At 40.9% G+C, this 26,120-nt stretch overlaps 1 protein-coding gene across 6 annotated transcripts in view; it reads left to right on the forward strand.

The window, feature by feature from the left end:
* The first annotated feature begins 2,417 nt into the window (after positions 1 to 2,417).
* TPP2 (tripeptidyl peptidase 2) overlaps positions 2,418 to 26,120 on the forward strand; it is a 70,143-nt gene continuing 46,440 nt past the window's right edge. For 2 of the 6 annotated variants that reach the window (XR_007125698.1, XM_047720342.1), the window contains exons 1-5: positions 2,418 to 2,666; positions 10,247 to 10,375; positions 17,502 to 17,597; positions 19,788 to 19,892; positions 22,131 to 22,255. Coding sequence is in view for 4 of the 6 variants with exons in the window: in XM_047720342.1 (XP_047576298.1) it covers positions 2,502 to 2,666; positions 10,247 to 10,375; positions 17,502 to 17,597; positions 19,788 to 19,892; positions 22,131 to 22,255 (620 nt within the window). In the remaining 2 variants the exon portion in view is untranslated. The remainder of the gene's footprint in view (positions 2,667 to 10,246; positions 10,376 to 17,501; positions 17,598 to 19,787; positions 19,893 to 22,130; positions 22,256 to 26,120) is intronic. The other 4 variants (XR_007125697.1, XM_047720343.1, XM_047720344.1 and 1 more) reach the window with 2 other exon arrangements.

Below are 26,120 nucleotides of genomic sequence, written 5' to 3' on the forward strand. Positions count from 1 at the left end.
ATTTGTAATTAAAGTTTAAGATTTACCCACAGTGTTTTGATCAGCTTTCTAATAATTAAGAGGTAAGTTAATCCAAAAGAAAAATGTTAACACTTTGATCCCAGAAAAAATTTTAAAGTTAAATATTAACACACATTTTTGTTATAGGTCATAAATTAAAAGAATGCCAATATTTTCACATGCCAGATATTATATTGTTCATAATTTCTTAAACTCATGACAAATTTTCAACATCTTAAAACTGTACAAGAGGATACATAATCTTTCTAAAACATTTTTATGGGATCCATAAGAAAAAAAATTTAAAGAACACTGTTACAGGAGCCTAATCCATTTGATGGGTGCTACAGCAGAGCCCGATGTGATAGGGTAGAAAATACTGGGGACTGTGAGAACAGAAAGCCAGCTTCTTCACAAACTTTTTTTTTTTTTTAGACTTTTAAATTTATTTCAGAGAGAGTATGTGTGAGTGAGCAGTGGGAGGGACAGAGGGAGAGAGAGACTCTCAAGCAGACTCCACACTGAGCATGGAGGCCCATGTGGGGCTCAATCCCAGGACCCCGAGGATCACAATCTGAGACAAGATCAAGAGTGGGATGCTCGACGGACTAAGCCTCCCTGGCATCCCATCATGAACTCTTTTTGTAACTCACTGCAGTCAGTTAACTTGTCTGGCTTTGTTTGCTCATTTGTAAAAGGACATGACTAGACTACGGTTCATTTTAAATGGAGCTATTTCATTCTGTCACTATATGCTCTACATTGGTTATCTTCTTAGGGTTTGTCCCTTTTCTTTCCTATTAATTTGAAGCTCTTCTCTAGAGGCAACATAAACACAGTTGGGAATAGGAAAGAAAGCATTGACTATTCTCCTTTTCCTCTCCATTAAAGAGAACACGGTTCTCTGAGATTTATGAAATGAGTGAATGGTCAAGTAATCATTAAAACAATCCCACAGCCATTACAGTCATTTCTGGGAGTGCATGGAGGATTTCCTAAATCCTGCGGACTGGAAACTGGCAAAAACAGGGCTTCCCTTTCCATCAGGCATTATAAACCTGGGGTCCATGGTAGAATCCAAGGGGTTCAAAAACTTGTGTCGGAAAAAGGAAAAAAAATATATTATCTTTATTTCACTAACCTCTTAAATTTGTTTTCTTCAATTATAGATGTAGGCAATAAACAGAGTAGTATTAGCAGTTACTGTTTGTTATTTTCTCATCAATACAAGTCAGTTTTCCATCATAGTAGTTATTTCAGATATCTCAAAATACCGTTTATGCTCTTCACCATTTTGAAATTATGGCAGCTTATTCGCTTACTGTGATAGTTCCTGTTATTTCATGGAAGGAAACACATATGTTATTACTATATACACACATATATAAAAGTACTGCTATTGGTTTTAATATTTCTGACAACTATATGTCAACGTAATGTCCTTTGTACTCCTATGTATTTCATTTTATCTGTTTAAAAACACTGCCGGGAAGGGGTCCCGAAGCCTCACCAGATTGCCAAAAGAGTCTTTGTTTGGCACAGGCGAAAAGGCTAAAGATTACTCAGGCATGAATACAGACATACAGATCATTAAGGAACCCCACTCGCGCGGCATGGAGCAATTGACAGTCACCGTCCACCTGAAAAACGGCAAATGGTGGCTCGATAATTGAGTGAACCTTAAAGGAACAACGAGGAACTTCCATTTAAGGGGTAAAATTGTTTTTTAGAAATCTCAGAAGTCAAAGGTAAGTAATCGGTGAGGATAGGAGGGGCCCACTTCAGCCTCCCACTTCGTCAACTGCCTAGGAGGCCAACTGAACGCCCATGAAGCCACTTCCTGTTGCCCGAAGCTCGGGTCTATCCCCACCCCACAGGCTGCGATTAAAGGGGTAAACAGGAAGACATACAGGGAAACCCAAACCCTACACCACTGACTCAAAGAAACTTTCAAAAGAATCTACGTCTGGGCAAATCGCCGATATCCCACGGTTCCAGGGACTCCAGCATTCGAGAGCCCGCTTCCCTTCCTCGGGTCAGCGGGGGCTCCTGCAGCAGGTGACCCAAAACTTTCGTCCACGACTTCTAGTTCGGAAACCATCATTCGCCCCAAGCGAGTTCCAGCTACTCCCGGCTGGCGGCTCACTTCCTTCCCCGCCCCTCGGAGACTGCCTCGCTCGGGACACACGGAGCCCTCACTCACAGCCCGTTCCGCTCCTGAACACCCCCGGGTTCCAGAACCAAAACCTCCACCAGGATATTCTGACTCCGCCTCCTTCACTGCGGCCAGGGCAACACTCGGGCCCAGCTCCTAAGAGCGGCGCCTTTGGCTTACGTAGCGGTAACGTCATTGGTCGCCTCCCTCTGGCGGGCCGGGATTGGTCGGCGTCCGGCCCCGCCCCTCGCCCCCGCCCAGGCCCGCGGCTGCCCGGGTGTCCTCGCGCCGCTCGTCCGCGCGCAGCTTGGCAGTTTGCCTCTTCCTCGTCCTCCAGCCTGCGTCCATGGCCACCGCCGCGGCCGAGGAGCCCTTCCCCTTCCACGGCCTCCTGCCCAAGAAAGAGACCGGGGCCGCCTCCTTCCTCTGTCGCTACCCGGAGTATGACGGGCGGGGGGTGCTCATCGCGGTCCTGGACACAGGGGTCGACCCGGGGGCTCCGGGCATGCAGGTGCGGCAGCCGCCGAGGGCCCGGGCGCGGGGGCGCGGGCGGCGGGTCGGCCGGGGACGCGGAGGGGACGCAGCCTCGGAGCCCCGCAGGCCAGGCCAAATCCCGCTCTGCGGCTGAGCGGGAGCCGGCACCGGGAGGAGGCGGAGGGCAGGGCGGGCGGGGGGCTCGCGTTGGGCCGTCATCCCGGCCCAGACAAAAGCGGCGTGCCCGGCGTGGCTGGCCGGGGCGCCTGGGTCCGCTTTTTGCCCAGGAATCCCCTTCCTGCCCAGGTGCTGCCAGGCCCGGGCCCTCGGGCCCCGTTCCACCACGCCGCCTTCCTCCGCAGGTCCCTCGTGTCTCGGGCACCGGTCCCTGCCTGCTATTTTCAAGCGGGGATTTTTACAGTTTTTAGTATTGGTGGGGATGGGGGTGGGGAGGGAACAGAGAAGGGGCAGATGACCTATCAGAACCTCATTTTTATTGGTGTCGTCCGGGAGATTTGGTTTTGGGGAGAATTGTTTGTGTTCCACATGGAAGCCGGGTTTCAAGAAGATAACTCGGTCAACTTCCGGAATTGTTTCCTCTGGTAGTTTTGTGTGTTCTATTTTTAAACCATCTTCTGCAATGTACTTGTTTAGGGTCATTGAAACGCATGGCTTAGTCTTTGTTTTACATAAGAACCTAATTTAGTTTGTTTTTGGCGAACTCTTCAGGCATTATTAAATTAGGCTTCTGTATTTTTTTTTTTAGCCTCAAAGTGTAAGACAGCACACTTTACGGTTTTAAAGAATTGCCTAATTTTGCCTTAGGCACCTTTTGAAATCCTTATAAAGTACCATATCAAAAGGTAACTTGAAAAAAAAAATGTGTCTCTTGATTAAAAGTATTCTAAGTCTTCAGAGTTTGACTATTGTAAATTTAGCCTTCGCCTCTTCGTGAGATACAGTCACAAAATATCACCGTCGTTGAAGATCCCTCTCTTAAAAAATCTAACCTGGCTAATCCTATGGTACGCTGCTCTCCTTTTTGTCAGTCCTTCATCTCTGTATCTTATCCTCCTTTCTACACTAAACGCTTAAGTTTAATAACTCTCTTTCTCCCCCAGTACCCTCTGGCCTCTGGATCCTTTATTGTGCTTTCTAATAATTGAGGTAGCATTTTTGGAGGTTAGGATGTCATGCTGGGGGGAAAAGGGGAACCACTCTGGCGGACGGTATAGAATCCGTCTAGGAATCTTGCTTCCTCCTGTTTATTCTTCAGCGGCACTCTGGAGTGCCTCACACCTCGGGCTGGCAGGACCAGGAAGCTTTGGTGAATCAGAATAGCAAGTGATGTGTTCCTTGCCGGTAGCTCTAGTGGTACAGTTGTATTAATAACACCGAAGACTTAAAAACAGTGACAGCTATCACCTCATTGAGCCTTTATTACGGAGTACTAATGGTTTCCATTCTGTTGTAGTGTATGTTTACTTTTTATAGGGATAAGTGGGAGGAGAACAGCTGGGGTAAGTGTTTACTGGTTCTCTTGTCAGGACATTAAGAGGATCAGGAGAGTTTGGAGCAGGAGTGTCTGTCTCCGTAAAAATGCTTTTGTAGAACTTCCCAATCTGCTTATCATATTGTTCCATTATTCTCTGTAAAGTGGTAGCAGGTCTCATCCACAGTATTGCTATGAAAATTGATTGAGAAGATTATTTACATGTGATTTTTGAAAGTGCTCAAGAGGGGCGCCTGGATGGCTCAGTGGGTTGCACATCTGCCTTCAGCTCGCCTTCAGCTTCGGTCATGGTCCTAGGGTCCTGGAATCGAGCCCCACATGGGGCTCTTTGCTCAGTGGGGAGCCTGCTTCTCCTTCTCCTGCCTGGGACTCCCCAGGCTTGTGCTGTCAAATGAATGGATAAACTCTTTAAAAAAAAAAAAAAAAAAAAGTGCTTAAGGAAAGTGCTAAGTAAACACTAATTTTTTTTTTAAGCAGGTTTATTTAGAAAGAGTTGATGTTGGAATTTAAATCAGCTGTCTAAAGGATAAATATACCTTAGGTATTTGCATGTAATAGCAAATGTTCAAGCAATAAAATATTGAAATAAAATGAAAATATAACTCTTCTAACAACTGTAACGGAGATATTCACATAAAAATGGCCAGTTAAAAGAAATTTAGTAAGGTGGATTGCACATGTGAGGGAATTTTTAAGTTTTTTTTTCCCTGCTTTAGCAAATGTATTTTGTAGCTCTCTGTATACATTATTAAGATAAGAAGGTGGATAGAAATAAAAGGGAAGGAAAGAATGAAAAAGGAAGAAGAGACCAAAGTGGACTTTTGGAAAGCCAGATGGGTCTGCAGAGAGATCTCAAGGCACAATTAAACACTTGAGAGAAGGCAATGGGGTGTCATTCTTCGGTGACTGCTTTGGGCCCAGTTCTCTTTTGTGACATCCTCCTGGGCTTGTTAAAAGTAGAGGGGGGACAGCATGAAAGGAGTAATAAGTAGATAAATGATTATATCTTTCCTCAGCAAATATCCAGGCACCTGCCAGGTGTCTAAGTTTGAGTTAAAGGATGTCCTCTGCAAGTGTCACCAAGACTGGGGGAGGGGGAGGGAGCAGTGAGAGCTGGCTACAAGGCCAGGGTGGGACTTACATTGCCCCTGGAAAGAATATGCAGTAGCCAGTTGGTTCCCTGCCACCAGTTTTCTCATTGCTCCATCCTTCACATTACCAAATTATTTTCCTAAAAAAAAAGGAAAGAAAAGAAACACCTTCTGTAACACCCTTGTTTAATACAGAACAAAACTTTTAAAATTTTGATGTCTTAGTTGCCTTTGCTTAAACATTCCAAAATCTGAATTTTTTGTAGCCCTTCACCCTCCAGCTTGACCTCCTCATGGTGCTTTGGTTCTACCTTTCCCCTCCCCACTTCTGTCCACCCCACTGTTAACCCTTTGCTTCCACCTTGAACAGTCCACCCTTTCTGCAACATAAAAGTTAATCTGCCTCCAAGACTTCCACCCTCACCTGCAAACTCCTGCTTAATCCTTTAAGACCCACCTGAGTTTAGCTTTTGGGATATCTGCTGGTTTAATTCAGACCCCCAGCATATATTTACATGTGTTTGTCCACCACTGTGTTAGGACCTGAGGTTTCAAGATGAATAGGGTCAGTTCGTGCCCACAGTTATTTGCGTGTTTTTCTTTTTTCCTCTTGTAGCAATGTGTTCCGATTCCCCCACACATCACCTAAAATATTCCATTTTAGTATTTCTGTTTACATAACCTCTTTTCATACATGAGTTAAAACTCTTTGACAGCATATATCCAGATTCATTTTGTATGAAATGTACTTATTAAATATTTTTGCTGAATGGAAAAAAGTCTATATGTGTGCACAGTATATGTAATTTCCTCATGGAGAAAAAATGTTTTGGGGAAGAAGGTTACAAGTGGTTCTATAAAAATTTTTCTGTTTTTACATTTAGTAAAATACTTGAGTACAGTAAGTCAGTTATCACATATATTGGTTGCTAATATTAGGTGCTATGCAGTTGATTTTAATTTTTATTACCTTTCTCTTGATTAGTCTTCCTGAATTCCCCCAAGCTGCATTTTATGTCCTACATGTTTTCATAGATACTGTCCTTACCTTTTTTATTTATTGTCCTATGTTGCAGTTATCGCTTTGCTAATTTGTTTTCCAACTGGATTGTAAGCTTTCTGAAAGTAGAGCCTGTCCGATTCATTCATTAGACATGCTCTGATGGTAGACCATTATTGAGAATAATAGTCATAATAATAGTATTTGCTTAAGAAATATCTTCCCTTGCTTAAAATAATATTTTCGGGTAAATACTTATACATTCACTTTGTTTTGTTTGGGATGATTTGCAGTTCCCCTCCCCCCTTTCTTTTGACCTTCTAATGTTGAATGACTGTTTCTCACCCACCTCATCAGCACCTGGACCATAATCAATTCAGTGGAGACACAAAGTAATTCAGATTCTTGACATTTGGGGAGAACATTTGGGCAGTTTCTGTATTGTCCAGCCAGCATAGCCCTGTAAGCACTTCTCAGTCCCCCACCCCAGTACATGGACTGTATTACTACCTTAGCTCTACTCACAGCTCTGGCAGTGGTTCAGTCCCTCTTTGCCTTGTAATACAACCCCCACACGAGATGAGGGATTTCGTTCTGGATGGTAGTAGTTCAGTTTCCTTCTCCCAAAGCTCCATTGCAAAATCCTCAGCTGGTTTGGCTTTTTTAAAACCTCTTCTTCCGGGGCGCATGGGTGGCTCAGTGGGTTAGGGTTAAAGCCTCTGCCCTCGCCTCCGGTAGTGATCCCTGGGTCCTGGGATCTAGCCCCGCATGGGGCTCTCTGCTCAGCGGGGAGCCTGCTTCCTCCTCTCTCTCTGCCTGCCTCTCTGCCTACTTGTGATCTCTGTCTGTAAATAAATAAAATCTTAAAAAAACAAAACAAAACAAAAAAAACCTCTTCTTCCTAACCCCAAACTCCCTCTTCTGTCTTACTGTCTCCAATGGTTTGCCTTTACCTAATGGTGAAGAAAGAGACATAGAGATAGAAAATTGCATATATAAGGATTTTTTTTTTTAAGATTTTATTTATTTTATTTGACAGACCGAGATCACAAGTAGGCAGAGAGGCAGGCAGAGGGGGCGGGGGGCGGCGGGGAAGCAGGGATCATGACATGAGCCGAAGGCAGAGACTTAACCCACTGAGCCACCCAGGTGCCCCCCATATATAAGGATTTTTAATGAAAGAGAGATGCTAACGTAAAGCTTTCGGCAAAAATGGATAGTAAATAAGTCACTAAATCCCGTTAGGCTTTCTTCTTTGCTCACACACTGATAATGAGGTTTCTCATGAGAGAGATCTATGTCTGGCTTGTTAGTGATCTCTTGTGATTCTTGATCTCAAGTCACTGAAGTTGTTTGCTCATTGAATGAGGAGATAGAGATAGGTGATAGAGATAGGTGATTGTGTTCATAGTGCTATGGCCTAGCTTTCAAATTACATACTACCTTGGACTACTTTTTGAACTCAGTTGTTCTCTTAAATTCTTAGTACATGATTTAGCTAGTTTTAATTTTATGGGGGAATATTAGCTTCCTCTTGTTTCCATTTTTTATTTAGGAAGATTTTCTTACATTTTCCTTCATTATTTTATTTCTAAAGATATTTAGCCAATCCCTTCAAAATCAGGAACTGATTTAAGTTTTATCATAATCTTATCAGAGTTTGGTATGACTTCCACAATAATGTTTTGGTGATGATTTTGAGCCTCCAGAATATATTACTTATTTTGTTACTAGTATAGACATTAGCATAAAAATTACTATACACTGAAAACAAAAAACAGCTGTCCCAGGAAGACCTCTATGACCCCTGGTGATTCTATGACATTGTTATTGGAATAAGATTTGGGACCCATCAATGTTAAGCCGCTGCCTTCGGCTCAGGTCATGATCCCAGGTCCTGGGTTCGAGCCCCACATCGGGCTTTCTGCTCAGCAGGGAGCCTGCTTCCTCCTCTCTCTCTGCCTGCCTCTCTGCCTACTTGTGATTTCTCTCTGTCAAATAAATAAATAAAATCTTTAAAAAAAAAAAAAAAGATTTGGGACCCATCAAGAACCCCTTTGCTTCTGCCTCATAAAGAAAAACATGGTTGCCTTTGTTTCCTCCACATGGTGACTTTCCCTGTTCCCGTCTTGGGTAACCTTTAAACTGCAGAGCTTTAAGGACACTGCATGTGTGGTGGGAGGAAGCGATGCCTAGGAAGACACAGAAAGGGACACTAAGCTTGATCTTAGGAGTGTGAGTTCTCCAGGAGGAAAAGAGTTGGAAGACCCTGTGCTTCTATGATACTCTTGGCATTTTCTCCGTTGCCTTTTTTTTTTTACTTGAGGGTAAGGGTCTTCTTGGTCATCTTTTCTTAGTCTTTGTGTCTCCATGCCTGATTTCCTGCTAATAATTCAGTATATATATCTTGAATGCTAGATACTCCCTTTGCAAGGCTAGCCCAGAAGTGATTTTTCCAACAAAAACAGTATGAAAATACAATACTGCTGTTACCTGTAGCAGTCAGCGTGGCCCAAATGAAAATTTGAGGACTGACCAAGAAACCGTGCCATAAGAAAATCACTCTGAATGCTGTAAATTGGTGTCAGATCATTCAGTCACTGAATATGTATTGAGAACCAACTGGGTGGTGCTAGGTTTGGGGGAATTTGGTGAGTAAAATAGACACAGTCCTTCCCCTTAAAAGAGATTATCTTCTAATAGTGGAAATACATCAGAAGTCATCTAGCTGTATAATTACAAATTCTGTGAAGGAAACAAGGTATGGTGAGAAAGAACGAGATTCAGGTTTAGGATGGCAGCTACAGAAGAGGTCATCAGGGAGGCCTTTCTGAAGAGTGACAATTTTAGTAGAAAACTGCAAGATGAGATTGGAATGTCTGTGGAACAGCTGAAGGGCCATAGGATTCCAAATGAAAGGACTGTGCGTGCACAGTTGGGAGGCAGGGAAGAGTTTCGCACGTGGCACGAATTGATAGGAGGCCAGTGTGGTTAGAGTGGTACAGGACCGGACGGGGCAGGCCAGGTCTCTCAGAGGCTTGAGGTGAATGTGTTGGGATCCGTTGCAGGGCACCACGGGGAAAACGGGCATTGTAGTGCTTGTTTGACTTGCTTGGGATGGGGGCCAGGAATGGACCCTGGGAGGCCTGCAGGGAGCACCGCCATTACGAAGGCAAGGGGTTGGTGGTAGGGGAGAGTCAGGATACTGGTGGTGAAAATCAAGGGGAGAAGGTGGACTTGAACTGTGTTTCAGAGGTAGAAGAAAGATGACTTCCTGACAGATTTGATGTAAGGAGTAAACTAGAATAAAGAATCAGAGAAGAAGGACTTTTAACTTTCTGGTTTGAGCAACTGGGAATGTATCAATTCCTGAGAAGACAAAGCCTTGAGAGAAATAAGTTTGAATGTTAAGTTTGACCTTTGGACTAAGTTTGAATGCTAGTGTAACATCCTATAATTACATGTTATTACATATTTTCTCCCTAAAGTTTTGTGCTTGTCCGGCCCAAAGCTCACCTTCTTCAGATCTTTTCTCAAATGTTACTTTCAGTGAGCTCTTCCTTGACCAACCTAGTGAAAGTTGAAATCCCCACACTACCTCCTTTTTCTGCCCGATTTTTCTCCAGAGTAATTATCACCATCGGGCATGTTATGTATTTGACATGTTTATTGGCTGAGTAGAATATAAGATCTGTGAGATCAAGGACTTCTGTGTATTGGTCACTTCTATGTGTGTCCCTAGAGCGGCCTTAGTAAATGGTTAGTAAATATTTATTAACTGAATATATAAAATCACTTGAAGGATTCTGTGATGCTTTCCATGACTAAATTTTTGTAAGTATTTATCCCACTTTGACTTAAAACAATTCAGTTTTCTTTTTTAATCGATGCAGATTTCATAGGATATTTTATGTATGTGTATGCACATTGCACACATATGGAGGTTAGCATTGCTTTTTTAAGGATTAAAAAATTAAATCTATAATTTCTGTTTTAATTATCTTAATTTTCAGGTTACAACTGATGGAAAACCAAAAATCATTGATATCATTGATACAACAGGAAGCGGTGATGTGAATACTGCTACAGTAGTAGAACCCAAAGATGGTGAGATTGTTGGTCTTTCAGGAAGAGTGCTCAAGGTTAGAACTTTAATCTTTTTATCGATTTTTTTTTTTTTTTACCTTCCTTTATACTATTGCCTCAAAGTGTCTTACGGTTTTAGCTTATGTTTGGTGTCTTATGTTTTAGCTTATGTTTAGCTTATGTTAGCTTGTTCTTTAATAAATTACCCTCAAAACTTCATGGTTTAAAATAACAAATATTTATTATCTCACAGTTTCTGTGAGTCCGTATTTGGGTGTGACTTAGCTGGGCGCCTCTTGTTTAAGATCTCTCCTGAGGTTACTGTAGGCCAGGGCTGTGTGTGGTTTCATCGGAAGGCTCAGCCCGAGTGGGGAAGGGGAGTCTGTTCCAAGCTTGCTCAGGTCGTTATTGATAGACTTTGGTTCCTTTCCATGGGGCTGTGTCATACCATGCAGCTGTCTTCCCCCTGGGTGAGTAATCCAAGAAAAAGAGTGCCCAAGATGGAGACCATGGTCTTTTCACCAGTTAATCTTGGAATTGACATCCCATCACATCTGCCATTTTGTTTTCAGTAGAAATGAGCCATGAGATCCAGCACATGCTTAAGAGGAAGGGGATTTTACTGAGAGCATGAATACCAAGAAGTGGAGGTCATTGGGGCCATCTTAGAAAAATTTGTTTTGTTTGTTTGTTTGTTTGATAGTGAGCTTAAAATTGGGATATATTTTTCAATGCGATTACCAAATTTTAAAAACTTTAAGTTTCGGATAGAAAGGTAGGAAAATTGACCAATTGTAGTTTTGCCTTCATCTTTTCCTGGTCCTTCTGAGAAGTAGGAACATGAAATATTTAGGCGTTGATAATCGTGGACTTAAGTGACTGGCTTTGTGTTACTCTTTGTACTTGGTAGAAAGACCTGGGTAGAAAGTTAAGCTAACGTGAAAAATGATAAGGATACTAAAAGCAGTTGATGAGATGTTAGCTCATGAGCTTGTTAGATGTCAAAAATTTGATTGTGATTCAGTACTCTTTATCTTTTAAACCAATAAGCAGAATTAGTTTGGAAGATGAATTTGTGTTTATCTATGTCTAAAGAGCTGTATGAAACTCTGCCCATCTTTTACCATCTATCTGAATCATGTTTAGGCATTGTCTTCTGGCTAAGATTGTTGTGGCAGCATTAGTTTTCTGTGCTGTGTCATGAGTTAACACATATTTAGTGCCTTAAAGCCACATACAATCCTGCATTTATTATCTTGCTGTTTCCTTGGGTCAGGAATCTGGCTTTTCATGGCTCTCTGCTGTGTCTCTGAAGACTGTAACGAGGTGTTGTTTGGAACTGTGGTCTCTCTCTACTGAGGCTCAGGATCCTCTTCCAAGTTCATTTGATTGTTGGAAGAAATCATTTTTCTTGCACCCGTAGAACTCAAAACAGCTTACTTTAAGGCCGACTAGAGAATCTCTTTGACCTTCGGGATGGCCCTAGTCTGTCTTTTAAGGACCTCACCTGATTAGGTCAGGTCCGCCAGGGTAATGTCCTCTTTGATTAAATTGGTCACCTGATTAGAGACCTTAATTGTATCTTCAAAATCCCTTCACCTTTCCAATATTACTTACAATAACACAGTCACAATTCCAATAGTCATAGACCCGGCTTTCACTGAGGGGAGAGGACTGTACAAGGGCATGCGTTGTCTTTAGAATCTGCCTACCACAGGCAGGAAGCAGGCATCAGCATCCAGGTTTTGCTTTCTTTTCCATGTGTTATGGACTGAATTGTTTGTATGACCCCAAAAGTCATATGCTAAAGCTCTGACACCCGATTTGATGGTATTTGGAGATGGTGTTAGGATTGGATGAGGTCATGCTCTCATGAGGCAATTAGTCTCTGCTTTCTTTTCTCTGCCGTGTGAGGACACAGTGAGAAAACTGTGCCTGCACGTCAGGAAGAATCTCGCCTCTTCGTGAATCTGGTGTTTTCTTGGGTTAGTTTCTCCCACTGCTTTTGCCATTCTTTTATCTAGAACTCCTGTTAATTGGGCAGTGGACCTCTTGAGTTGGTCTTCCAATTTTCTTATGTTTTTCCACCTTTTCTTTATTACTTTCATTTGCTTTTTTTCCTTCCTGAAAGATTTCTGAGATTTCTCAGTATTCTTTTCTAGCCCTCGTATTGAATTTTGTTAAATTTTGCCTATTAGTTTTAAGTGCAATTCCGCTCATATTCACTTAGCATATTTTTGTGTCATGTATGCAACATTTTATCTGTGAGAATATTGTCTAAAATTTTTTTTCTAGTTTCCTTTTTAGGCATCTTTCTCTTCCTCCCATTCTGTTTTTCCCTTTCCTTTTCTCCTTTTTTCTTTACCTCTTCCCCTCTTCCCTTTCTCCTTCTCTTTGCCTCCTCCTTCCTTGTGCTCTGCTTTCTACCTGAGAGCTTTTCCCACGGTATGTAGCCATCCTGTCTGACCCTTGGTTAGCAGGGCACATAACGGTGATGGAAGTGCTCTCTGTTTGTGTAGGGTCTTGGCGTGAGGGCAGTGGTGCTGTCATGGTGGACCCTTAGTGGCAGTTTACAGCATACGTATTCCCAGTGGGTTGTGCAGTTATCTCCCAAGAGGACCTTAGCGTGTCTGGCCTGGGCTTTGAGGAGAGAGTGAGAGAGAAGCCTGGCTATATTCAGGGGCTCACATTTAGTGCCCAGATCTCTTGCAGAATCTTGTGTATGTCTCCCCTCACCCCCTCTGCTATGTGAACCTCTCTAGAAAACTGACATTTCAACATCTCTCCGGTTCCATGTCCAGTTGCCTGGCTTGTCAGGTTTGGGCAGGATGTGGGATGGGCAGCAGGAGTCTGATTGTTCCTCAAACAGACTTTCTTCCCCCAGTCTTTTTGGTGTTAGCTCCCATCTCCATCTGTACACAACACACCCACATAAGTGTTCAGCTCATTTTTTTCAAGGATGTGCAGATGTTCAGGTATTTTACGGTGGTCATTAAAAAGAAGACTGTTATTAGTCTTGCAGACTATTAGTCTTGAAGACTAAAAAGAAGACTGTCATGCAGCCATGACACTGCAGGTAGTAGTAATTTGTTTCATTTCACTGCTGTGCAAGATGCCGTGGTTTGTATGTACCACCTTCTGTCCACTCTACTGCTGATGAACGGTTAGCTGTTTCCAGTTCGGGAGGCACTAATAGCTCTTTAGAGGATACTCTTGTGTACATGTTTTGTGCATGTGTGTATAGGTAATTCCAGGATGTGTACCTAGGAGTGGAATTGCTGACTCATAGAGATACAACTTGACCAGGTGATGCCTAACAGATTTTCCAAGTATTTGCACTTAAAATGCATTTCCACTAGCAGTGTGAAAGAATTTTAATAGTTGCACAGCTAACACTTCGTATTCTTAGGCTTTTTAATCTTTGCGAATATGCTGGGAATCTGGGTATATGATGTTGTGGTTTTAATATTTATTTAATTTTTTTTTAATTTTTTTTTTATTTTTTTCAGCATAACAGTATTCATTATTTTTGCACCACACCCAGTGCTCCATGCAATCCGTGCCCTCTACAATACCCACCACCTGGTGCCCCCAACCTCCCACCCCCCAGCCCTTCAAAATTCTCAGATCGTTTTTCAGAGTCCATAGTCTCTCATGGTTCACCTCCCCTTCCAATTTCCCTCAACTCCCTTCTCCTCTCCATCTCCCCTTGTCCTCCATGCTATTTGTTATGCTCCACAAATAAGTGAAACCATATGATAATTGACTCTCTCTGCTTGACTTATTTCACTAATATTTATTTTTTTAATCACTAATAAGATTGAACTGCTTTCCCTATGTTGATTAGACATTTGGATTTCCTCTTTTGTAAAGTGCCTGTTAAGTCCATTTGCCCTCTTTGTTCCCCTCCTGAGTTGTTTTCTTTCTCACTAAATTGTAGGATTCCATTACACATTCTAAGTACCTGTCCTCTGATGGGATGTCTCTGGTATCTTTTCCCATTTGGTATATCTATTTTCACTTCCCTTATGGTGTCCTTGGATAAGTAGATGTTCTTAAATTTAATATATTTCGATATTAGTCTTTGCCTTTTGGTGAGGACTTTTTATGTCTTAAGACATCCTTCTGACCCCGAGAGCATGAAGATATGCTCCTCTATCATTTTCTGAACACTTTTACCATATTTCATTTCATGTTCCAGAATTCACTGGAATTGGTTTTAGGCTTATTTCAAAACAGGAATCCTGGATCCTCTTTTCCATCTGAAGACCAGTTGCCCCAACACCCACCACCACAATTTCCCATAAATTTTCAGTGGTGCCTTTTATTTTGCAACCTTTAGAATGGGGGTGATACAGCTTCTGAGTATCATTTCCAGTTCTCTGTGCCCTTTGGGTATTCTGTTTTTTGTTGTGGTTTTTTTTTTTTTCTCCTTTTCCTTTAATTTTAGTAGACATTTGGAAGGGAGCATGGTGCTTTTTAAATTCAACCACATTCAACTTAAAGTTGGTTTTTAAATCACCAATATTTAGTCTTACATAAAAATCAGGTCCAGGCATAGAGAACGACTTGACTAAATTTGGTCCCATATTTAGATGCAGGGGTAGCTAAAGGAGTGTGCTGGCTTTACCATGAGACTGACAGGCTGAAGCATAGTTTGAAGTCAAGAAAAACAAAACAAAACAAATTACTGCCTGGAACATTAACGCTCACGATGGCATTTGGCTTATTAAGAAAATGCTCAATTCATTAGGCATCCCCTCTTTAAAAGAGTCCGGGAAAAGAGATGTAATTAGTAATAAAAAATTCTGTTTCTCATATGAAAATCCACTGATTCCATTTAGTATTAACCTTAAAACTGCCAGTTATTTTACCAGCAAACATGAGTTTATTGAGGAAGAGCAGAGAATTGCAGTCTGCAACAGGTAGCCTGTGGCAAAGTCATAGGCAAGTCCCCACCCAGAACAAAAGAGAGGAGCGCTGTTTATACAGAGGACAGAGGAAAGCGGGGAAGCTGGAAGGGCTGCTGCAAACAGAAAGTCCGTGGAGTTAACTGCCTCCTGTTCAGGGGTAATGGAGTATCCACTGGCAGGGCCCGTGTCTGTCTGTCTCTCTCTCTCTCTCTCTCTCCTGCGACTGAGGAGGAGGGTAGGGCATGAGAGCGCCCCCTGCTGGCCTGTGCTGACCGTATTGAACCAAGATTTCTTTTCATTAATTTTCACAGTAGTTACCATGTAATAAAATCATTTTAAAGATATCCAAATATGGTCAAAGATATCCAGATATCCAGATGGTCAAAATATAAAGCTTTGATACTTAAAAGAGACTGAAAATACGTTCGTGTGTATGAAATGCTCAAATAGGCAAAATGACATATTCCATAATTGCCTCATAGAGTAAAATTACCTTTACTCAAATTTGGTATGCTATTAGCAGAACCGTTATAATGGTTATAACCATTATAACATTTATTTTTTTATTTTCCTGAGTTTAATTTTTTGTAACCAACTAGTCTGCCTTTACTGTGAGGAAAGTACATAGTAGTGATTTGAGAAGTATTTGGGTATGTGGACCCTAGAGATTTTGATCTCATTTATAATTAAATATACATGAAGTCTCATGGATTATTTTCATTGTATTATATATAATGTAAGTAATTTGGTTAAATGTGTTAGCACCTGCTTATCTTACACTTATTTTAATGAGTTATTCCATTTACTCCTTCAGCATTTCACAACCTTTCATAATCTCCTTGTGCAAAGAAGTTGCCACTAGCCCAGGGTTGCCTGACCTGTGTAGTGGGACACGTGTGGTGAAGTAGTCTTTGAATGTGCCAGCTAGTGACTACTTACCTTTTTGTTGTTGTTGCAACACTGTATTGTTGTTATGTTACAGGCTATAGCAGGGACATTAGAGTCAGAGAACAGGGATTGTTCTCTAAAAGAGGTTGGTAAGTTTTGAATGAAAAGCAGTAGTTTCTCTGCCAACATAGGCAAAATTTCACATACTCCAGACATCCATTTGATTCCAGAAATGATTATTGATATAGGCAGGCTTTTAAAAAATCAGTAGATCTTTGAAATTCTGTGAATGGCATTTTTATCTCTACTTAGTTGTGAGAAAATTTCATCCATAAGTTTCTCACCTGGGGACTAATTTGATGAGGGACATGGAAGTGAGCCAGTTAAAAATGCTGCACAAGTGAGAATTGATGAGTCATCTAAGTCTGACTGATTGATAGTTCAACCTTCTGTTTTATACACGTTTGAAAGCTGTTTTTAATCGTGGGTCCTGTGATTACAAAAAGTGTGAATATTCCACATTTTCTTGGTGGACATTTGAAGTTGATTGATGCTCAGTATATGTGCAAATCATAAGGTAGGAATCATTTTCTTCCTTTTACATGAAGTAGGAACCTGCGGGTCCCCTTTGGTTAATGGGAGAGTTTGGATTCACAGCCAGGTTTACCCACGGTACATGACCTTTACACTGAATTTTTTGGTATCTGTGATAGAGCTAGATTCTAGCTTTCTTTTCACCCTTCCTGCAGTTGGGACAAGCAGTTTGATTTTTTTTTTTTTTTTTTTTTTTTTTGCTTTTTCCGTTTGTCACTGGGCATGCTCTTTACATCATTCTGTTAATTAGAAGCTTTAAAATACTTCTCGATATTTGGAAAGACTATTATAAGATGTTATATATAATTAACATGATTTTATAGAACTTTTTTCTTAAAGAGCTATTTTAAGTATCTAGGCATTATCCCTGTTGACTGTAGGGAATGCATTTCTTAACAGGAAATCTAAGTGTCGTCCAGAGGGTCTGTAAACCTCTTCCCCTCACCCCTAGTTTGGCAGTAAGTCTGAGAGGGGAGAGGTGATGTGTCCTTGGATGCTTGAGAACTAAAGATTTAGTGAGGTCGCAAATGTTGAAAGCACTTTATAAACTATGAAGCATTGTGTAAATGAAAGGTATCCTAGGTGAACCACCTTATTTATGGATGAAAAGAAAAGCCAGACAGATACTAAGTGGCACCTTAGAATATTAGAAATATTGCTCTGATACAGAACCTTGCTCATCCAAGTTGAGCCATCGGAATAGAATTGAAATAGCCTTTTTCCCTAGTAGTAAATCATTGGAATTGGGAAGCATTTAGTGAATTGACAATTTACTTTTTTTCTATAGATTCCTGTGAGCTGGACAAATCCCTCAGGCAAATATCATATTGGCATTAAAAATGGCTATGACTTCTATCCAAAGGCACTCAAGGAAAGGATACAGGTAATGTACAATCTAGAATCAATGACTTCTTCCTCAGATGTGTTCCCAACCAAAGAAAAACATTTCTCATAAGATCCCATGAACTCTTAATTATTGTGGAGGCTGGGAGACTTTCAGACAATGACTGCTTCAGGGCTTGTTCAGCGGAATGTTAGCCACTTAAAGTGACAGTTCTTAATCTTGTGTACATGGATAAGTTTAGAAAATCTGTGAATACATTGAAATTATCTTCAAGTTTTTATATACGTGTGTTTTTCTGGGAGTTGGAATATAGCTTTCATTGGATTTTTGAGGGACCTTTTTTTTTTACCTCCAAAAGGCTAAAGACTATTTAAAGTTGATGTAAAGTCCTGGCTAACTTAATTGTTCCCAGTTTTATACCTTCTATGATGATTTGTCCCATTTTTCATACTGTTTAACGAGGTTTCTTTTTTTTTTTTTTTTAAAGATTTTATTTATTTATTTGACACGGAGAGAGATCACAAGTAGGCAGAGAGGCAGGCAGAGAGAGAGGGGGAAGCAGGCTCCCCACTGAGCAGAGAGCCCGATGCAGGGCTGGATCCCAGGACCCTGAGATCATGACCCGAGCCGAAGGCAGAGGCTCAACCCACTGAGCCACCCAGGTGCCCTAACGAGGTTTCTTGATCCTGGCTAGTCGTCATTCAGTACTAGGGAAAGGGTTACTCAGACCTGAAGCAGCTGCAGTATAGCAGACACATGGCTGTTATTAGAGAAATAAGTCGCAGATGGAGGAAGGAGGAGCCTGCTTTAAAGCAGTGCTGCTGAGTGGACCTCTCAGGGATGATGGACATGTTCTCTGTCTGCCCATTATGGTAGTCACCGGCCACCAGTACTGTTGAGAACTTGAAATGTGACTCGTGTGAAATTTTAATTTTCTGTAATATTTTATTTTTTATTTATTTTTTTTTAAGATTTTATCTATTTGACAGAGAGAGAGAAATCACAAGTAGGCAGAGAGGCAGGCAGAGAGAGAGGGGGGAGGAAGCAGGCTCCCTGCGGAGCAGAGAGCCCGACACTGGGCTCGATCCTAGGACCCTGGGATCATGACCTGAGCCGAAGGCAGAGGCTTTAACCCACTGAGCCACTCAGGCGCCCCTCTGTAATATTTTAAAACTGAAATCTAAACAGCAACACGTGGCTCCCATATTTGCCGGTACCAATTTAGAGGATTGCTGTCCCGCTAGTAGCTGACACAGGTTCAGAGTTTCAACTGTAAAAGATAATGTGATCCTTGAAAATGAGCCCAAAGGGTAAGAGCTGTGGGTGCTTCCCTCTAATCATAACGCTGTTACTTGTTTCTCCTGGGGTCTGCACCGTAAGAGCTACTCAGCACACTGCATATAGGACCTTTACTTTTTCGTCACATTCTAATCATTCTGCAAAAAAAAATGAAATGACAAAAACTGCATATAACTTATTGGGTGCTATTTTATTTTTAAAATTTCAGGTTGATGTACACATAGCATAGTATTTTTATGCACCATATTAAATTTCATCCACTGTCTGATAAAGTGCAAATGAACATGCAAATAGAGTATGTTAATGTCTGCCCCCTCCTTAGCTCAGTGGAGTTGTTTTATTGGAAAGGATTTTTTTTGTATCTAGCAGACCTCCACTTGGTGGCACTATGGGTTAAAGATAGAGATGAAGGTAAAACCAATTTCAGTAACAGAACTCTGTCAAATGAAAGAGGATAGGGAAGAAATAAGCCAGAAAGGGAGGAAGTTGGGGAAGCCTGCATGTCCCTCCTGACAGCTAGTCTTAACCCTGCCGTCCGCTTGCCTGTGGCTTAAGGCTGTTCTCAGTTGCATAAGGGCCCACAGCACAGTATTTGCTTTTATTGTAAGTGACTGGGAATTCAATTTGTTATGCAACACACTATTATTTTTATTCTTGGATGGGTTAAAATTGGGGCATACGTATCAAAATACATTTGGATGTGCCTTGATACATGTGTCCTCTTAAAACCGAGGTGCACTGAGTTAACTAGTTGTTAATTATTGATCCACTGCTTTATCCACTTGATTATAAATCATTCTTTAGCTCCTATGTGAAACTTGTGTGGCATCACAGCTGGTAACAGCTAGGTCTGTATATACATATAAGACCGTCCGGGTTTACCAGGATGTTTGTCATCCTCATTGTAAGGTAATTTTTCTGTCTTTGCAGAAAGAACGAAAGGAAAAAATCTGGGATCCTGTTCATAGGGTGGCCCTTGCAGAAGCCTGTAGAAAACAAGAAGAATTTGATGTTGCCAACAATTGCCCTTCTCAAGTTGGTGCTAGTCGCTTTTATTTAAACATTGCCACAGAACTGTATTATCATAGAGTTCTTGGAGAGTTAACAGACTGTTTTTTTTTTTCACAAGTTTTAAATTATTTAATTTTACTAATTTTTCTTTTATTCTGAAATCCAATTACATGGTTTTCAAAACTTCTCAGTGAACATAGATGTATGTAAAAGTGCATAAACGCTAAGTGTGTGTAGTCATGAGTTAGCACAAAGTGAACACTCCCTCCCATACTCCTTCCTAGTCATTGCTCTGGCCTCCTCCAAAAGTGACCACCATCGTGACTTAACACTGTTGAAAGATTTTGCCTGTTTGGGATTTGTAGAATGGAATCCTACAGTGTGTTCTCTCATGAGAAGCTGCTTTCACTCAGTCCTGTGTTGGCGAGATTCCTCCGTGTGTGGGTGTTGTCGTTTGTCCACTCTTGTTGCTGTATGATATTTGCACCACGGTCAATGTGTCCATTCTGCAAATCGGCATTTGCCTTGTTTTCAGTTCTTGGCCCTTATGGAAGATGCTATTTTGAGCATTCTCATGCATGTTTTTGGTGGGGCACAAAGTGGTAGTACCCATACATATTTCTGCGAGAAGTACTATGAGAGCTCCCATTGTTCCACATCCTTAAATAGATGCTGCGTTTGTTTTTTTACAGTTTATTTATTTGAGCGACAGAGAGAATGAAGGAATACAAGCAGGGGGAGGGGCAGAGGAAGAGGGACAAGATCTCAGGCAGACTCCCCATGGAGTGCTGAGCCTGACATGGGGCGCGATCCCACAATCCTGAGCTCATGACCCGAGCCAAAATCAGGAGTCGGACACTTAACCGAATGAGCCACCCAAGTGCCCTAGCTGTTACATTTTTTTTAATCAGTTAATAAAATGAAGATAATGTTAATTATGAAAATAGTTCATGCTTGTTGCAGAAATTTTTGGATCACACGGGCATACGAAGTAGCAATTGAGAGCCTCTAAAATGCTACCCCCCACCCCAGGGATGGTACCAACAACTTGGTGTTTATTCTTCTAAATCTTGCTTTTAATGCATGCATATACCTTTTTAAAATCAAAAGTGGAATGGTATTGGTGGTTTTCAACCCTGGCTGCATATCAGAATCACGTGAAGAGCTTTAAACCGCCAGTGCTTATGCCCTAGAGAGGAATTAAATCAAAGCCTTGCAGGAAGGCTGGCATTTTTAAAAGCTCCTGGGAGCTTTAATTACTGCACAGTTAGGGTTGAGAACTCCTGGCCTGAATAGATGTACACACACATTTCACTTGCATTTATTTAATCTGTGTACAGCATCTCTTTTATAACTGTAGTTCATCCTCTTGAGCTGTATTATTTTCTGTTCCATCACTGTTTGTCTTTCAGCCTCTTACTACACACGTTAAGTGTCCTAATTCAGGTGCTATTTATATAGCCAGTTTTATAGCAGGAGGGGTCTGGACTTAATTATCCCTTTTATTTCATTTTGTTTACCAAAAATCTCTATATTATTGTCTTTTTTCCTTTAAGGAGGAATGAATGTTGAGTAACAAAAATGAAGTGTAATAAGACTTGGAATGTGGAAATTAAGTTTTAATTCAATAGGACTATTCAGGTGAATGTAGAGCTGTCTGATATAGCATGTAGTTGGGAAAAAAAAACAGGTTGGAGTGTATACAATTCTCTTTGTTTTGGGTCAAAATAGTTAAATAGCAGCTTATCTGTACAAGGTCATGAATATAGTATGTATTTTAACTTATTAGCATATTCTAAAGGGCAGAAGATAATTCACGGTTTCTCTTACTTAGATTCTTAAACAGATTTAAATGGAAACCGTTCTCATAAAAAATCTTAAAGTCAATAGATAATCTACTTTGTAGTAATTTTAGAGTTATTTTTGGAAATTAGTTCTAGATTATAGATACGTGAGTAACACATCTTGGCCAAATGATAAAATAAACGCATAGCACAGTGTCTTTCCCAAAGTGGGTAGAATAAAAAAATAAATGAGAGATTGACTAAAAGTAGTAGTATTCTTAAAATGTTTGATATATTAATTGATATCTGCATCATTAAATTGAACTACAAGTTGCATAGATATAAAAAAAAACTTTATTACATTTTTCTAGGGTAAAATGGCTTTACTTTTGGTGACACTGTATCTTTGGTTATATGTTAATAGAACTTTTCAAGAGCACAAAATGTACTAATATTAATATATTTTCTAATTGACTAGGCAAATAAACTAATCAAGGAGGAACTTCAAAGTCAAGTGGAATTGCTAAATTCTTTTGAGAAAAAATATAGTGATCCTGGCCCTGTGTATGACTGCTTGGTGTGGCATGATGGTGAAACCTGGAGGTAAGCTTCATGTATTATATTGATCTTCACTTAAGAAAATGCTTTTATCTACACTGAAGAACATTAAGCCCCCAGAACTGTCCAGAGAGTTGCTTAAGTGACATTAATATCACCAATCAGAAATATTTGAGAGCCAAACTTCTGGGTAGTTTTGGATAAACCCTTTGAACTTCTTGGTATCTTAGATAGTAAGCCTGACCCTTACGTGTTTTAAAGAAGCTTGTTGCATTAACAGACAGTAACTGTTAACCAAACATTAGCAGGTTGATTATTTGTAGACATAGGAATGTTCCTGATTAGGGCGGGGCAGTTTGGAAAGAGAGTTCTGCACAGCATCTGCTATTAATGTTTTAAGGACAAAGGAGTACAGTTGAATGAAGGTTTCTCAAATAGAGACCAGGTAGCTAAGCTGAAGTGGGGCAGTAGAACACATTTGTGAAGAGCTCAGTCTCTGGGATGGGATCCTAACTTTGTGACCTTGAACACTGCCTACCCCTCCAAGCCTGTTCCTCGTCTGTTAATTAGAGTAATAGTAGTGCCTCCTTGAGGGTTTTGGGAAAATTAAATCCGATGTTTCTAGACACATAATGCACCTGATAAATGTCAGCTCTTCCCCCCACTGCTACCATTGTTACTACTAATAGCGATGGTGTGGACCAGGTTACCTATCATGTACACCTGTCATGTTCTTTCTCAGTGGATTGTACACAGCAGGCATGTTTCTTGTATTTGGCTAGTAAATGTCTTCTTGCGTGGAAGTGGGAGTATGGCCTTAATACAGGTCTTTAGGCATACATGTTTTAAAAGGGTTTCCACAATAAATCGGAGACTCCTCTCTGAAACTTGAAATCAACAAGCAGCTTTTTTTGTAGTTGGAGCCTCTGCTCATACACAGAGAATCGTTTCCCAAGATGTGGCAAACACAGAACAAGTTGTAATGACTTGATTACTTTTCTCAGATCATTTACATTGCAGTGCACCATTCGTAAAGGAGAGCTTTACTCCCGTGGATGTAGGTGCTGACTCATCTCTGATAATGGGTATATAGCATTTTCAGCTGAATGAGAAATCCCCGTTCCATTCGGAACTGAAAATGTTAATAAGATAATTTGCATATAGCAACATTCTGATCCATATGATATTAAATATTAATGCATTTTTTTGCATGTATTTGAGTATTTTTTTTGTATAGATGCAGGTGTGCACATGTCTGTGAACTATTTTATTTTTCTTTAAAAACTTCACAGAAAGCTTGGATCAGAGTATAATATTAAAAAGTGTTCAGTTGCTTCTCGGCCTTTTGGCTAAGATCAAGTGTAAAAAGTGTTCAGATGCGTGGTTTAGCAAATTTGGTACATCCACCACATGGTGTAAGATGATATAGTCATTCCCAGTGATAAGCCTTAGGTGATTTTTAGCGTTGGAGAGGACGCAAGGTTAAGGTTAAATGTGAGGAGAATACTAGATAGAAAAATGAGTACAACTGGGCAAATACACCACAAGGGCTTAAAGAGATACTCTAATATTAGCAGGGATAGGGTAGTGAGGCAATAGGTGGTTTCAGTTAGAACGTTTCCTGCCTGAGTTGAAAACACTGCCAACTTTGCCCTAAGGGAAAGGAATTTGGGTCAGGATGTCCAGGGTGGCAGTATGTGTTTCCAGGATCTTTAAGACAGTTGACAAAGCAAGGGATACACTGCAACAGATTGTCAGCAGTCTTCTAAGACAACTTTTATAGTTTTTGCATTGGAAATGAAACTCAAAGGAAATAAAAGCTGAAGTTACTGGGGTAACAATTTAGAAAATGTTATAATCCCTGAAAAATGCAGCAGAATTATGCTGTCAGGTATTATTGGAAATAATTTAACTTTTGTTTGCATGATACTGTATATTTTATGGGGCTTTAATTCCCCCACCCTGTCTCAGAGCCAGAATATTTTTTTTCTTCTTTTTTAAAAAATTTTTATTTATTTTTTAAAAAATTTTTTCAGTGTTCAAGAATTCATGTTTATGCACCACACTCAGTGCTCCATGCGATACGTGCCCCCCATAACACCCACCACCAGACTCACCCAACTTCCCACCCACCACCCCTCCAAAACCCTCAGATTGTTTCTCAGAGTCCACAGTCCCTCATGGTTCGTCTCCCCCTCCGATTCCCCCCAACTCCCTTCTCCTCCCCATGTCCTCTGTGTCATTCCTTATGCTCCATAAGTAAGTGAAACCATATGATACTTGACTCTCTCTGCTTGACTTACTTCACTCAGCATAATCTCTTCCAGTCCCGTCCATGTTGCTACAAAAGTTGGGTACTCATCCTTTCTGATGGAGGCATCATACTCCATAGTGTATGTGGACCACATCTTCCTTATCCATTCGGCCGTGCAAGGACATCTTGGTTCTTTCCACAGTTTGGCGACCGTGGCCATTGCTGCTATGAACATTGGGGTACAGATGGCCCTTCTTTTTACTACAACTCGACCATTCTCTTACACCATACACAAAGATAAACTCAGAGCCAGAATATTTTGAGGAGAATCTTAGAGATCCCAAATTACTTAGGGCAAATCCAGGCACTGTCATTGCAGAAATGCCAGCCGTTTCTGAGGGGAGGTAAAATGACCTTAAGTGCCTTGACTTTTGTTTTTACAAAGACTGTCCACCATTAAACCCTTATCACTGCACTTAGCCCGTAACCTAGCATAACGCTACCCTTAAGTATTTGTCAGGGCATAGATGGGTCAAACTCACTGTCACTCAATATGGAGCAAACACTGGTTGAGAAGACAATATTTATAGAGGATTACATGAAGAAAAGGCCATTAACTGGTTTCTTTTCATTGGTTTTTGACCTTGTTATCTTAGATTTCCTTTGAGTTTGATGAAAGCTATGGATTTTTTCCACAGAAAATTGGACGAAAAAATGTATTACAGAGTCTGGGAATTTATAACCCAACCTCCCTGTTATGTCCCGCCTCACACAGGTACTCAGATCCTACCTGTGAACCTCATTTCCATGTTCCCTTTCTGGTATTCTGACACTTGTCCTTAAACTAAGCCAGCCACCTTCAGAAAGTCATGCTCTTGTACCATATGCATACTTGGCCTCTGTGGAGTTACTGAGGAAGTCACTCAGTTCTATATTGGTGTTTTGATACAGCGCTTAAATGTTGAGTCACTTCACACTGGCGATGGTTACAGGAAACTGATCTTGGAATATGTCCGTGTATTTGCTGTGAGAATGATGTTGATTCCTTCATTGTTTCATCTTTTGGCAAATATTTGTACCTTCTTTGTACCAGGTAGACTGTAGAGAAGCTATTCCGTGGACTCTAGACTGTGGAAGCAAGTGTGAGAACATCTGAGCCCATCTCAGAAGCATCAGGAAAGATTTCGTTGAAGGATCAGCTCAAGTAGCAGAGAGGGTAGGGACAGGGTTTAGGGTAGAGGAGAACGTCAAGAGGATGTTGGAGGGACTGCCAGGAAGTTCAAGTATCTGATGGGCTGGATGAAAGAAACCAAGGACCTCAGAGATGATCACCAGGGTGGATACCGGCCCGTTTAATGCTTTCAGGAACAAAAGTGCTGCTCTGTCTAGCAGATGGGGAGATCTGGTGGAATACATCTTAACCTATTAATCTCGGTCCTAATTCCATCTGATACGCTACACGTTTTCTGTTTGTCTCATTTTCCCCACTGTCCCAACTGTCATAGTTTGTTAATGAGATAGCATTTATAAGAAATGCTCTCTCTATTCTAGTGGGCTTCCGTTAACTCACTGTAGCAACTGTGATTGACTTCTACTTTTAAAACAGTTTTTCTTATCTAGCAAATCTGCACAAGGACCCAATAGCTAAAAACATAA

The sequence above is a fragment of the Lutra lutra genome, chromosome 3 (assembly GCF_902655055.1).
Source record: "Lutra lutra chromosome 3, mLutLut1.2, whole genome shotgun sequence".
In the NCBI taxonomy this organism is placed as follows: Eukaryota; Metazoa; Chordata; class Mammalia; order Carnivora; family Mustelidae; genus Lutra; species Lutra lutra.